Raw genomic sequence first — 14,232 nt, forward strand, 5'->3', positions numbered from 1 at the left:
TCAGCAGGCTCAACATCGCTCAGCTCTACCAGCAGGGTCAGCTCGTTTTTCGCCTGATATGGCGCTGCCAAGGCGGCGAGAAAGGCCTTTTAAAGTCGCGTAATATACAGCTGCGTAGACGAGCATCGTGGAGGTGCGGTGTTGCCAGTCTCTACGATGCTCGCTGAGCCATCGCATCACGCAAGCGGATCAAGGCCTGGCTATCATCAGCGAGGCGCGCTGGTGCGAGCAATGCTCGGAGTCAACGACTACAGCAAGCGATAATGAAACATGACTGGCAGCGAGTGACAGAGGTGGGAACCTGTGCCTTCCACGGCGGAGTTTCTCAGAGACCAACATTGGCGAAGGTCCACAAGGGGGAAGATTGTATGCTGTGTTCTTGTTACAGAGGGTGATGCAGAGTCTCACTCTCGACAGGCCGTACACGCAGCACCTCAGCGACCCTCTTCTTGAGTCTACCGAAGGTCCCGCACAGCCTCGGTGTGACACTCTAACCGTCCCCCCCCCCCACCCCCCCAGACAGGCTCTGTGAGGATTGGCAGTCGTGCGACTTTCGTTCGTCGGTGCGCTGTCTGGCGATGCGACATCACACGTCTGTTCGAATCAGTCACATCCGCAGCACTTGATCTTCCCGCAGATGGCCCGGATATGGCCGGTTTCCCCACGGCCGTAGCATTGCGAAGGGTAGTCGGTCGTTTTGAGACGCCATGGCCCGGTCCTCGTTGCGCGCCTCCATTGTTGCTGCTGGGTCCTCACGGAGAACCTCATCCATCCACACAGATTTCACTTCTTCCGACGCTTGCTACCCACACGATGCGAAAGGCTCGGCTCACCGAATGAATTCAACATGCGCAGTGAGGACGATTCGAGCGGTCGACTCAGAGCACCCGCCGATGGATTCGATACGCACCCATAGACTAGCTCGCTCGGGGCGAATCGACACCTCAAAAAGTCACACAGATTTCAACTTTCCCGACGCTTGCTACCCACACGCTGCGACAGGCTCGGGTCACCGAATGAACTCAACGTGCGTAGTGAGGACCATTCGAGCGGTCGAGTCGGAGCAGCACTGGTCCATGGGTCCGCCGATGGACTCGCTACGCACCCCCAAACTAGCTCGCTCGACGACTCAGGGAGTCACACAGATTTGTACTTCTTCCGACGCTCGGTACCCACACGCTGAACAGCTTCGATGCTGGACAACACATTCAATTGCATCTGCGAGTACTACCGGCTTTTGGCTCGCACACGCGCTGTACGACACGCCCTAGCGCTGGAGGTACTCCTCCCAGGCGGCATGCTCAATCTGCGCCCTGGGCGCCTCGCGGCCGGTCCAGCGCTTGAACTGGTGGCATCCCTGCTCGAGCAGGATCGTGATACCGGGGCACGTGGACCAGAGCTTCCTGCTGGGCGCCTTGGTCGTATTCGTGCCGATCGCAAGCTCGGTCTGCGTGTTGACCTGCTGCGCAAGCTGAAGCAGGCTCGTCGAGTACGGCTTGTAGCTCATGTCGATCGCCACGCCGCCCGCCGGATTGCGCAGGATGGACGGCGGCAGGTAGATCAGCCCCTTGGCAGAGCTGTCGAGCGTCGTACCCTCGGCAGGGATGTTGGACACGACGACGCTAGGCGCCTCCTCGGGCGCCAGGGCTGCAATCTCGTCGAGCGACGACAGCACCTCGACGTTCCATTCGACGGGCAGGACCCTAACCAGCGACTCGGCGTTGGCATACGTGCGGTTGTAGAGCAGGATGCGCTTGACACCAAGGCGGTACAGCGCAAAGATCGCAGCACGCGCAGAGCCACCGGCACCAATCACCAGGCCCGTCAGCTTGGGGTTGGCCAGGTGCACGGTGCGCAGCGAGCGCCTCGCAAGCGTCTCGATCGCGATCCAGTCCGTGTTGTCACCCACCAGCGACGTGACGTTGCCCATGGCGTCGCGCACGGGGATCACCGTGTTGACCGCGCCGATCGCCTTGGCCTCGTCCGTCACGCGGTCGAGCAGCCGAATGATGGCGATCTTGTGCGGGATGGTAACGCTGGCGCCGCCAAAGTTGGGAGCGTGCACGAAGGCGTCCAGCGTCTCTCCGACCTCGCGCGTCTGAAGCAGCTGGTAGTGGTGCGGCAGGCCGAGCGCTGCAAACCCGGTGTTGTGCAGCAGCGGGCTCAGACTGTGGCCGATGGGGTTGCCGAAGAGCGCAAACTGCTGCGGCTCGGTCTTGCCGATCAGCGTCAGAGCGTTCTGCACTTCACGGAACGAGAGCTGGCCCGGAGCCGCCTTGAAAGGCATGGCCTCGTGCGTGATGGGCGTGAAGACTGGGTTGACGATCCTGCTGAACTGGCCCGCCGCACCCATGTTGACCGCAAGCAGCGGCTTGGTGGCTGACGCCGATACCTTGGTGCGGAAGCGCTCAAGGCTGTAGTTGTCGTCCATCGTGTTGGCCTTGCCGATGATCTTGGCAATGTCGCCGAAGCGGCAGGCACGCTCGTAGATCTTGGCCGTGGCGTCGCTCTCCCAGTCGAGCTTGCCGCTCCAGTCGTGGAACGAGCCGATGATCTGGCTGGAGCCCTTGGCGGCCACGACAGCCGCCAGCGCATCATCGTCCCAGCCGAGCTCGAGGTCGACATACTCGCAGCAGTGGCGAAGGGCAACGCTGATGAGCTCAAAGTACTCCTTCTGGTAGCCGTCGGGGAACATACCGCCCTGCGAGTGCGTGCGCACGGTGAAGACGATCGGCAGCGATGTGCGGTGTCGCAGGGCTGCAAGCTGGCTCTTGACGTACTCGACATCAGGCAGCTGAGGCGAGGTGACAGGCTCGCCAGAGGCATTGAGCAGGTCGGCGCGGAACTCGAGCGCATCAGCACCCGACTCCATACTCCTGATCAATTCGAGCTTGGGCACGACATCGGGGAAGGTGAGGCTGAGGAAGTAGGTGCGACGGCCGGCGTTGCGGCTGTCAACGACCAGATCGTTAACCTGGTTCGTGTCCTGTCCAGTGACGAACTTGAAGAAGCGCGCCACCTCGGACTCGAGGCCGAAACGCTTCTGGATCGTGAAGGACGGGTCGGGCACGTTGATGGCGGACGGCTGGACGGCCAGCAACTCGCCTTCCGAGTACGAGACGAGCTCAAAGGACGAGCACTCGCGGAACCAGGGGTCGCGACGACGGAAGACGTCCATGATGGGCTCGCCGTAAGCAGGGCGATCGCTGGTGGAGAGGAAGTTGACGATGGCATCCGTGTCTCGCACAATGTACACCACGGGGCCTCGGCTCTTGGCGTAGTCGGCCAAGATGTTGCGGCACGCCTCGGTCTCGACGACGCCACCACCGAGCGAAATAAGCGCGCCGGTAGGATGGCGGTGCATCAACTCCTCGAGCACCTCGAGCTCTTTCTGACGGAAGGCGGGCCAGCCGTGCTGCTTGACATAGTCGCCGAGGCCATCCTTGACACCTAGCTTCTCGTTGAAGACGACATCGGCGTCGAGGAAGGTTCGTCCAAGCGCAGCAGCGCCGATTGCGCCGAGGAAAGTCTTGCCTGAAGCGCGCATGCCGATGCAAATGATCGTAGCATCTTTGCTGTATTTGCGCGGGAGGAGCGTGCGGCCGCCGGCAAGCTCGGCGAGCGAGGCAGGCTGCTTGCCGTTGGCGCTTGGCTTGGCCACACTCGCCTTGCTGAAATGCGAAGGCGAGATGCAGAGGCTGGGCGAGCACTCGGGATCGACGCCATGGGCACGGATGCCAAGCTTGCGCTCGAGGTCGTCCCACCAGTTGGGCCAGGTCTTCTCGACACAGCGCTTCTCTTCGAGAATGGCACCTGGGGCCAAGCTGGCGAGCACGGAGAAGGCCATGGCGACGCGATGGTCGTCGTAGCAGTGGACACGAACGTCGGGGTGGAGCTGACGATAGTCGATGCCAAAGATCTCGAGGCCATCCTCGTGCTCCGTGGTGTCGACGCCGAATTTGGCGAGCTCGTCCATCATGGCACGGATACGGTTGCACTCCTTGACGCGCTGGTTTGCGATGCCGGTGATGCGCGTGGACGGGCGAGCAGTCGAGGTGGAGCCGTTCGCCGGCGGCTGGGCAGCGACGGCGAGGAGGACCGAGGCGGTGAGGAAGGCGTCGGTCATAGGCTCCATGTCGACCAGGCCGATCTGACGCAGGTTGCCGAGCTTGGGGCCAACGACAGTGGTCGACGTGGCGGTCTGGACGACGGTGCAGCCCATGGGCTCGAGCACGTCCTTGGCGAAGCGGGCGTCACCCTGAAGGGAGGCGGAACCGATGTTTGGGACGGTGCACTCGGTACCCGTGATGGCGGCGATGGCAAGCGGGTAGGTGGCACTGCTGGCGTCACTTTCGATGTCGTAGACGGCGGGCGAGACGTAGCGACCCTTGGGGATGCGGTAGGTGTTGGAGAGGCGGCCGGTGGCAGGATCTGCGAGGCGCTCGACCTTGATGCCGAAAGTGGCCATCATGGCGATGGTCATGTCGATGTAGAGCTGCGAGATGACCTGACCGCCGACGAGCTCGAGCAGGACCTCTTCGGCAGCGTAAGGCGCGCAGAGGAGGATGGAGGAGACGTACTGGGACGAGATGGTGGCCGAGAGCTGGATCTTGCCGCCCTTGAAGCCGCTGGCGGTTCCCTTGACGGCGAGAGGCAGACAGCCTTGACCCTCGAGGTAGTCGATCGAGGTGCCGTTGGATCGAAGGGCGTCGACGAGGGCACCGATGGGGCGCTCCTTCATGCGCTTGTTGCCGGTGATGACGACGGGATCCTGGGTGCCGTCGTTTCCGACGAGGGTGACGACGGTGGCCATGAAGCGCGCAGCGGTACCTGCGTTCTGGAGGTAGATATGCTTGTTGTTGGCGGGGCGACGGAGATCGCCGTTGTTGCCGTGTACGACGATGGTCTCTCCTCCGTCCTCGAACTCGAAGCGCGCGGCGTGCAGGTCCGTGAGACCGGCCATCATGACCTGGGTGTCGTCCGAGTGGAGCATGTTGCGGAGTCTGCAGGTGTTACCGGCAAGAGCAGCGAGGACGAGCGCACGGTTGGAGATGGATTTGGAGCCTGGAGTGGAGAGGGTGACCTTGGCGTTGTTGGGCTGCTCGAGGATGGGCGTGACGGTGGCACCGAGGGAGAGGACGCGGCGAATGATGTCGTCGCTGACGGTGGATGCCATGTCCTCGACAGTGTCGCCGATGGAGCTGAGGAGGACGATCTTCTTGTTGGAGCCCGAGTTCTTCTTGTCGACCTTCATGATGTCGAGGAGGCGGTCGACAGTGACGTTGAGCGACTTGGGGAGGCGGGTGACGCGGGAGTCGGAGAGCGAGACAGGCAGGTCGTACTCCTTGAGGCAGCGGGTGAGGCGACCGATGGCGACCTGGCTGAGGCCGTGCATGTAGCGCGCAACCTCTGCCTCGAGGATCATGCCGATGGAGACGCACTCGCCGTGGAGCATCTCGGGGGTGAGGACGGCCTCGATGGCGTGACCGATGGTGTGGCCAAAGTTGACGAGGTTGCGGAGGCCGGTCTCCTTTTCGTCGATGGTGACGATGTGCGCCTTGACGCCGACGGAGCCGCGGATGACGTCGAGCAAGAGCGACTGGGATTCGGTGCGCGTGTCGAGGGTCCTGCCCTGGTCGAGCGGGGCGTCGGCGGCGAAGGGTCCAAGGACGGCGGAGCGGATGGCGGGAGCGCTGGACTCGAGCTTGGCAAAGTCGATGGGGTCCCAGATGGCGGCAGTCTTGACCACTTCGGCCATGCCGTTGCTGAACTCGCGGGGTGGGAGGGTCTTGAGCCAGGCTGCGTCGATGAAGACGTAGTTGGGCTGGTGGAAGCTGCCGATGAGGTTCTTTCCGAGCGGATGGTCGATGGCGGTCTTGCCGCCGACGGCCGAGTCGACCATGGCGAGGAGGGTGGTGGGGATCTGAACGAACTTGAGGCCGCGCATGAAGGTGGCTGCGACGAAGCCGACGAGGTCGCCAATCACACCGCCGCCGAGGGCGAGGACGACGGCGTCGCGGGTGACGCGGTTCTCGAGCATCCAGTCCTCGATTTCGTTCTTACCTTGACGCGATTTGGAGCCCTCTCCGGGAGGGATGACCTTGGTGAGGAGCCTCCAGGTGTGGGCGGAGTTGAGGGCGTCGGCGGCCTTTTCGAACTCTCTGCGGAAGGCGGTGGTGACGCTGCATCTGGACTCGAGGTTTTGGTCGGTGATGAGGACGTAGGTGGAGGAGGGGAGGGTGGCGAGGAGGGTCTTTGCGATGTGCGGGATGAGGTGGTAGCCGAGATGGATGGGGGTGTCGAGGCAGCGGAGGGTGTGGATGGTGGCGCCCGAGAGTTTGTCGGTGGATGGCGGGGCGTGGTAGGAGGGCGTTTTTGTCCTGAGCACGGGCTGCGCTGGCTGCGCTGGCTGCGCTGGCTGCGAGGCAGCCGACTGAGCCGAAGCCATTGTGAGGAAGGACGCAGCAAAGAGCTGGCGAAACGAGGAGGTGAAAGGCCAAGTTTGGACGAGTTCGGCTCGAGGTGTGCTTTTTGGAGTGCCTTTGCGGATGTGGTGAGGATGCAAGCTGGATCTACGAAGCGGTAGGAGTGTTGAATGCAAAGCAGATGGCTTCGTAGGCCGCGGCAGCGACGATGGATGTGGTGGAGAGGGAGGGAGGACAAAAGAGAGTGCGAGACCGACTAGGCGAGCACCGGCCAAGAAGATTCAAAAGTCAGTCACGCGCCATTTCACTTGACTCCCGCTCTGCCTGCTCTGCCTGACTCGTGCCCAAATGAAGCCAGGCGGCAGCCACGGTGGAGCCACTGCATCTGCATTGCACCCACTGCAGCCGCACTGTGCCTATTTCGCATCACCATGGGCTGTAGCCAATTTGGCCATGAAAAATCGCCTTGCTCTCACCTCTCTCGACCTGGACAAAGTGAGGATAAGATTTGCCAAGCCCAGGTACCGACGTTATGCTTTGATCAACGGCACACAACTGTCATGCTCGAAAGTCGATCGAAGCGAAGCGGTTGAGGCTACACGAGGCTCGCCAGTGCAATTGCCCAAGCCGCATTGGCTGGTGCAGTTGCGGCTGGGAAAAAAGTGACTCGAAATATCGGCTGGCTGTGTGAGAGCTGCATCTGCCCTCAATTTCATGCAGGGCGAAGGCCCCACCCAAAAAATTGCAACCACGGCTGGCATCTTCTTATCGCGCGAGAAAATGCACACGCTGCGAGCTCAACCGATGATGAATGGACCGATGATGAATGGACCGATGATGAATCGCTGCATTGCAATATGCGGAGATGCGGTGTACATGTGGCCTTCATCTACTTGCTCGACCTGCCGATCTTCTTGCCCTCGAAGCCCGGACGCGCCTTGCCAAACGACGGACGCTTGCCCTTGGGCGTCTTGCTGGCCGAGAGCGTCGAGGAGGAGCCCTTCTTGCTGCCGCCCTTGCCGCCCTTGGCGGCCTTGCGTGCGGCGATGTTGTCCTGGCGCTTCTTCTGGCGGTCCGCCTGCTGCTTCTGCTCGGCCTGCGCACGCTCGTTCCACGCCTTGCTCGACTTTTCCTTCTGCTTGTCCTTGCGCTTGGCCGCCTTCTTGAGCAGCTTCTCGTCGTCGCGGATCTTGACGCCCGTCGCCGACGCCAGCACCTTGTCCCACTGCTTCTGCTCGTCCAGCTCCGAAACCTTGGCTGACAGCGCCTCGGGCGCATCGCCCAGCTTCTCCGCCAGCTTCGCCCGGCGCGCCTCGTCCTGCTTCTTGCGGTGCTCGAGCATCTGCAGCGCCGCCTTGGGATCCGACGGCAGCGCAAGCTTGTTCTTCTTGCCGCCCGCACCAGCCTCGTCCGGAAGCGCCGCACCCGCCGCTCCCACCGGCTTGAAGTTGAGCGAGGAAAAGTTGAGCGAGTTGCCGTTGACGTCAATGTCGGCGGCACCCGAGCCAGCAGCGCGCTTGTTCTTGTCGCCGTAGCCTGGCTCGGCCACAAGCAGCGCTGGCGCCTTGGTGGCCACGTTGAACGTGCTGCCCGACTTGGTGCCGTTGGCAGCGGCGCCGTTGGCGTTGGCAGCCTTCTTGGCCTTGGCCGCCTGCTTGGCTGCCGCCTTGGCCTCCTTCTTCTCCTGCTTCTTGCGCTCGCGTGCGTCGAAGCGTTGCCTGCGACGCTCCTCGAGCAGCTCGTCCTTGGAGCTGATCACGCTGCTGCCGTCCTCGGATCCCTCTTCGGCGTCGGCAAGCAGGCCGCCGCGCTTGCGCTGCAGGCCAGCAATCTTGGCATGCAACTTGGCGCGCAGCGCATCGATCGACGCCTTGCGCTCGCCCTCGGTCTGGATGGGCTTGGATGCCGCCGCAGCGGTTGGGTCGGCAGCAGCAGCAGCAGCGGCTGGCTTCGAAGGTAGATCCTCGACATCCGAATCTTGCATCTCGTCGTCCGTATCGCCAGCAGCACCTCCGCCTCTTGTGTCGTCATCATCATCATCATCATCGTCTTCCTCGTCGTCGTCCGAGACCATGCCCTCGGCATCCACTTCGAGGTCCGAGTCGGCCTCAGCCGCCTGACGAGCAGCCTTAGCAGCCGCTCGCTCTGCCTGGATGTCGGTGACGGTGGCAAAGTTGTCCGGGTCGAGACGCTGCTTCTTTGCCTCGCGCAGCTTGTCCTTGCGCTCCTTGGCCTCGATCTCGGACTTGGCCTTCTTGCGCTTGTTCTTCATGTACTTTGACGACACATCCTCCGCCAGATCGTCGTCGTCGCGCGTGAGGTAGAATTGGGGCGGGATGAGGTGGAGCAGCGAGGTGAAGGCGGTGTTGTGCTTGCTGAGCGAGTCGTAGTACTTGCCCGTCGGCTTCTCTTGCGCCGCTGTCGATGTGGACGCCGCTGCCGAGGAGGTCGATGCCGATGCCGAGCTGCCATTGACGGTGGCAGCGGCCGAGGAAGACGAGGCGGCGGACTTGGATGGAGACGCCTTGGCGCTGGCCTTCTTGGCGGACTTGGGTGTGCCGTTGACGAGCTTGGAGGGTGTCGCCGTGGCGGTCGACACTTTGGCCGGCGACATGGTGAATCCAAGAGCTATTTTGGTGGTACTAGATGCTTCCGTAGTGGTCCTTTGTGATGCCGCAGCTAGAAGGGAGGTGATGGAAAGCAGAGTGGCTCTGCGACAAGGCCCAACGATGGCGGCAGCAGCAGCAGCTCTTTGGCCCGGCTGACTGAAGGAGCGAAGCGCGAGAAAAAGGGTCGACCGAGCAATTTTCCAAAAATTTCGTCTTCTCCCTCTCTCCAAGCCAGGGCTGCAGCCGCAGAAGAAAAAAAAAAATCTGGAACCTGCAGCAGCAGCCAAGCGAATGGATCGGGAGGGCGACTTTTGCCGATCTGGACCCTGAAGGGCACTTCGGTGCGAAGAAAGTTTCACAGCTTCTTCCGCTCTTTCTCCACACCGCTGCTGCTGCGCCCGAAAAAGTTGGAAAAAAGTGCCGCACAGTTGCACAGCTCTCTACGCTGCTCGCTTTGCCTTTTTCCCCCACCATCCTCACCGAGCTCTCACCTCTAACATGGCCACACAGATCCCGCAGAGATCGGCCAAGAGGCAGCGTCTCGCCGGCGAGAAGGCCGCACGCGAGGCTGCCCTCCTCCAGGCGCAGGGCCAGCTCGGCCCGTCCACAGAGACGCTCGTCATCCAGTTCCAGTCCGGCCAGGACGGCAGCCTCCTCGGCCCCACCATCAACCTTCCCGCCTCGACTGGCCAGAAGGAACTCCAGGCCATCATCAACCAGCTGCGACGCCAGCTCAAGCAGGCACAGGGACCCAAGAAGCGCTCCGTCGACGACCCGGACGCCAGCTCGGACGACGACGACGACGACGATGACGACCTCCCCTACGCCTTCCACGTGGACCTCGAGCAGCTTGCTGCCAACGCCACCGTACAGGCAGATGAGAAGCCAGAGCTGGTCAAGAGCAACGCACGCATCCCCATCAACACCTCCATCACCGACGACGTGCTTGGCGCACAGGCGGCCAAGAAGCTCGGCCTGAGCCAGGAAGACACGCTCACCGTCGTGTTCGAGCCGCAGGCGGTGTTCAAGGTGCGACCGGTGAGTCGGTGCTCGAGCACCATGAGCGGTCATGCGTCGCCCATCCTCTGCAGCACCTTCTCGCCCACCGGCTCGCTGCTCGCCACGGGCGCCGGCGACAAGACCGCGCGGCTGTGGGATCTGGACACCGAGACGCCCATGCACACGCTCGTCGGACACTCCAACTGGGTGCTCTGTGCCGAGTGGGAGGGCCGCGAACGCAAGCTCGCCACTGGAGGCATGGATGGCGAGGTGTGGATTTGGGAGGCGCTCGATGCCTCCTTCACCGGCCGCAAGGGCTGGCTTTCGCGCTCCACCCAGCAGGTCGATGCAGAATGGGAGGCTCAACAGCAGCAGGAGCAGGTCGATGACGCCGACGAGGCAAAGCCGGCCAAGATGGGTGTCAAGCAGCGTCGCGCAGCCAAGAACGCCGCGCCGCAGGGAAAGCCGTTGCGCGGCCACACAAAGTGGGTCACCTCGCTCTCGTGGGAGCCGATCCACGTGAACCCGACCAACCCGCGTCTGGCGTCTTCGTCCAAGGACGGCACGGTGCGCGTGTGGAACCCGACGCTGCATCGATGCGAGTACGTGCTGGGCGGCCACACTGCGTCGGTCAACTGCGTGCGCTGGGGTGGCGAAGGTGCGCTCTACACCGCTTCTTCCGACCGCACCGTCAAGGTTTGGTCGGCGGATGGGGGGAAACTCATTCGCAGCCTGAGTGAGCATGCGCACTGGGTCAACACCATTGCGCTCTCCACCGACTTTGTGCTGCGCACGGGGCCGTTCGACCACACGGGTCGAGCCACCGGTGCTGGGTCGACGACGCCATCGTATGTGCAGCCGTCGGACGAAGACGCGAAAGCTTCGGCGCTCAAGCGGTTCAAAGAGGCCACGGGGGGTGGCAGCAATGCCGAGACGATCATCACTGGTTCGGATGACCATACGCTCTTCCTTTGGCCTGCACAGATCGGTGGGTCGGCAGCAACACCCAAGAAGCCAGTGGCGCGTCTGACGGGCCACCAAAAGACGGTCAACCACGTCGCCTTTTCGCCCGACGGAAAGAAAATCGCCTCGGCCTCGTTCGACAATAGCGTCAAGCTTTGGGACGCCGCCACGGGAAAGTTCATTGCGACACTGCGAGGACATGTGGCGTCGGTGTATCGCCTGGCCTGGTCGTCCGATTCGCGTCTGCTCGTTTCGGCTTCCAAAGACTCGACGCTCAAACTCTGGGATCCGATCAAAACGTTCAAGATCCGAAAGGACCTGCCGGGCCATACCGACGAGGTGTACTGCGTCGACTTTGTCGCCGATAAAGTCGCCAGTGGCGGCCGCGACAAGGTGGTCAAGATTTGGCGCCATTGATTCCACCACACTGCGCGCGAATAGAGTCCACAGAATAGCCCAACTGTTTCGACATGAGTCCAATTAGCGTACAGCATGTGCAAGAGGGCTCAGGGGTTGAGACCAAGCCTTTCGAAGAACGCAGGTATGAGCCCGGCTGAAAAGAGCCCAATGTTGGTGTACACAATCACCTTGGTCAGCACTGTCGAGAAAAGCAAGAGGTGTCAGTGGGTGTTGCGATAGAAGTAAGGAAGGGCTCAGCGAGCGGGGGCTTACCATCGGCATCGTAGTGCTTGACTTCGGCATCCTTGGCAGCGGTTGGAGCAGGTGTGGCCGCAACCGGCGATTTGGCAGATTTGTCGACCGGCGGTGAAAGTGTTTCCTGCCTGTCGTCGTGGTCGTCGCTGGGGCCGCCGATGCTGAACTGGATCTTGCGTTTCTGCAGTGTCCTTCGCATCTCGATCGGGTTCGGACTCGGCGTTCTCGACGGTACGGGCGACACCACAGGCGAGCGGGCCAACACGGGCGATGCAGCCGCCAAAGGCGTAAGTGCACTGCCTATCGATCCACGCACGTCGGCACTGCCGCGTCGACTGGGCACGGGCGATCCCAGAGGCGACTGAATCGTCTGCTGCTTGCCGCTCTCGTCCGTGACGATGATCTGCGACGGCAAATCGATCACCGACGGCACCGCACTCAGGTCCGCCAGAGGGATCTTATTGTAGTCGCTCGCAGGCGTGTAGTGTCTCCTAGGCAGACTGAAGCCCACCAGCTGATCGACAAGACGGAATGTCGGGGGCAAGATCACCTTGCATGCCGTCTTGACAATGACGCGCAGCAGCAGCACGTTGACCAGCCCAAACACCATGACGAGTGCGCTCTTGATCCACTTCTCCGCCGCACCGGCTGCAGGGAACTGGATGAGCGGCACCACTTCGGCTGCTGCCTGCACCGCGTCCGTGCCTGCCTCGGCAAACGACGCCGCCGCGCTCGAAAAGGCATGCACGAGTGGGTCGGTAGCAAGCACAATCCCATAGCGGATGCCGGACCATCTCGCCAACGCCACACCCATGGCGACCGAGACGAACGCAATCGCATCTTCGAAGCACGGGCAGTCGTCGACGGGCTGCGGATGCACCGACACCATGAGCAGGCCTGCGGGCACGATCACCGCGGGAACCCACCAGTTTCCCGTGCGGATAAAGTCTTCAATGGGGTCGAAGAAGCGCCACTGCACAGCGGTGATGGCTGCGCCGAGGGCCGAGCCGGCGACACAGTCGATCACCGAGTGCATGCCGGCATAGATCCTGCCATACACGACGCTTGTGGCGTAGAAGAGCAGCCCTGCCTCCCACAGCCACGAGTCGAAGATCCCCGACGCATCGACGTTGCCGACGGCATGTTCACGCATGCGTCGCACCCATAGATAGATGTAGAGCGCGATGCTGACGCTGTTGGTGGAGTGGGTCGAGGGAAAGCCGTACTCGAGATGGTGGGTGCCCACGGTGAGGCGCGTGACGGGCGGCGAGTAGGGGCGCGGCACGCAGAAGAGGTCCTTGATGGCCGACGAAAGGTAGACGCCAAACGCCAGCACGTTGATGAGGCCGCGTCCGAAGCGCGGACTGCCGAGCCAGAAGATCATGGGCAGGAACACGAGGAAGAAGGAGTGGGTGCCGAGCAGCGAGGTGTTGACAAAGTAGCGGTCGAGCCAGGGCCGACGAATCCAGCGCTGGTGGCGCTCGTGCAGCGGCGCCTCCTTGCGAAGCACGGCGACGATGATGCGGCGCAGAAAGGCGATCGGGCGCGGGAGGTAGGCGTCGTACACGGCCTCGTCCTGGAGTCCGATGGAGGTGGTGAGCTCGTGCTGGGCTACCGAGTCCTTGTCTGTGGACTTGACGTACGACGAGCCGCGCAGCAGACCGATGCGTTCGATCTTCTCGTGCTTCTGTACGTGGCCGCGCTTGCCCTTCTTGTCCGGGTCGGCGGCGACTTGCCCGGCATTGGCGGTGTTGGTGTTGACAGTGAGGTCCGGACGCGAGGGTGCAGTGGAGCTAGAGCCGTTGATCCAGCTGCCGGAAATCTTGCGATCCTCGTCGATGCTCGAGGTGGAGGCCTCGCGCACGGCGGGCGCACGCCGTTGCTGCAGAGTGGAAGAGGAATGCGGCATGTTGGCTGATGGTGTGAGTGGGGACAGACGAAGGTAGGTGGAGGAGCCTACAGCATGTCGATGCTGTCTGTACTTGCAGCAAGGGAGGATGGAGGTTGAAGGTTTGACGTTGACGATGGTCGGAACCAAGGACGAGTTCAAGCTTCCGGGTGCCGGAGAGTGTGTTTGAATTGTAAGCTGCAGCACGACGTGCAGCAAGGAGAGAGAGAGCGTGCAAGGAGAGGCGGCCCGACTGTCGAGTGCCTGTCTCTCTGTTGCTCGTGATTGCGAGGAGTCGAGGCGGAGAGCAAAAGGCCGAACCGAACCAGACTCCGTTCAGGAACGGATCGGCGATCAACGTCGATCTCCACCGAGACGGATCGGAAGATTTGATCCCAGCCCGCGACGGCGTCACGCGTGTGGCCGGTGGCAGAGCAACGCAGCGCGAATCGCCCAACTTATCCGGCAGCCATGCGTGTGCAAATATGAGCTGCACGCGCGGGGTGGCAGCTGCATGCACGCACGCTCGCTCACCGAAAATTGTTGGGGCTCGGCGGCACACGACCAGCGAGCGCTGCAGGCAAAAGTAGGCTAGGCAAGCTAGGAGGCGGGGACGTGCGTTGCGGCTGACCCGCTCGCTCGCTGGCTTGCTCGCTGGCTCGGCCAACCCATCTGAAATCTGAGTTTGGACACG

General features: G+C 62.3%; 4 protein-coding genes across 4 annotated transcripts; 1 reads left to right on the forward strand and 3 right to left on the reverse strand.

Annotated features, from left to right (window-relative positions):
• Positions 1–1,267: 1,267 nt before the first annotated feature.
• PAN0_009d3714 (pentafunctional AroM protein) lies at positions 1,268–6,448 on the reverse strand (the record flags this gene model as incomplete). Its single annotated transcript, XM_014800674.1, has 1 exon — positions 1,268–6,448. The coding sequence occupies one exon, from the start codon at positions 6,446–6,448 to the stop codon at positions 1,268–1,270; it is 5,181 nt and encodes a 1,726-aa protein (XP_014656160.1).
• An 866-nt stretch (positions 6,449–7,314) lies between these two features.
• On the reverse strand, positions 7,315–9,039 carry PAN0_009d3715 (SURF6-domain-containing protein; the record flags this gene model as incomplete). Its single annotated transcript, XM_014800675.1, has 1 exon — positions 7,315–9,039. The coding sequence occupies one exon, from the start codon at positions 9,037–9,039 to the stop codon at positions 7,315–7,317; it is 1,725 nt and encodes a 574-aa protein (XP_014656161.1).
• A 493-nt stretch (positions 9,040–9,532) lies between these two features.
• PAN0_009c3716 (WD40 repeat-like protein) lies at positions 9,533–11,413 on the forward strand (the record flags this gene model as incomplete). Its single annotated transcript, XM_014800676.1, has 1 exon — positions 9,533–11,413. One exon carries the CDS (start codon positions 9,533–9,535, stop codon positions 11,411–11,413), a length of 1,881 nt encoding a protein of 626 aa, XP_014656162.1.
• Positions 11,414–11,502: 89 nt separating this feature from the next.
• Positions 11,503–13,559, reverse strand: PAN0_009d3717 (PAP2 superfamily protein; the record flags this gene model as incomplete). The annotated part of the gene is made up of 2 exons (XM_014800677.1): positions 11,503–11,594; positions 11,669–13,559. The coding sequence occupies 2 exons, from the start codon at positions 13,557–13,559 to the stop codon at positions 11,503–11,505; spliced, it is 1,983 nt and encodes a 660-aa protein (XP_014656163.1).
• Positions 13,560–14,232: the final 673 nt, after the last annotated feature.

The sequence above is a fragment of the Moesziomyces antarcticus genome, assembly GCF_000747765.1.
Source record: "Moesziomyces antarcticus DNA, scaffold: scaffold_v10009, strain JCM 10317, whole genome shotgun sequence".
NCBI lineage: Eukaryota > Fungi > Basidiomycota > Ustilaginomycetes > Ustilaginales > Ustilaginaceae > Moesziomyces > Moesziomyces antarcticus.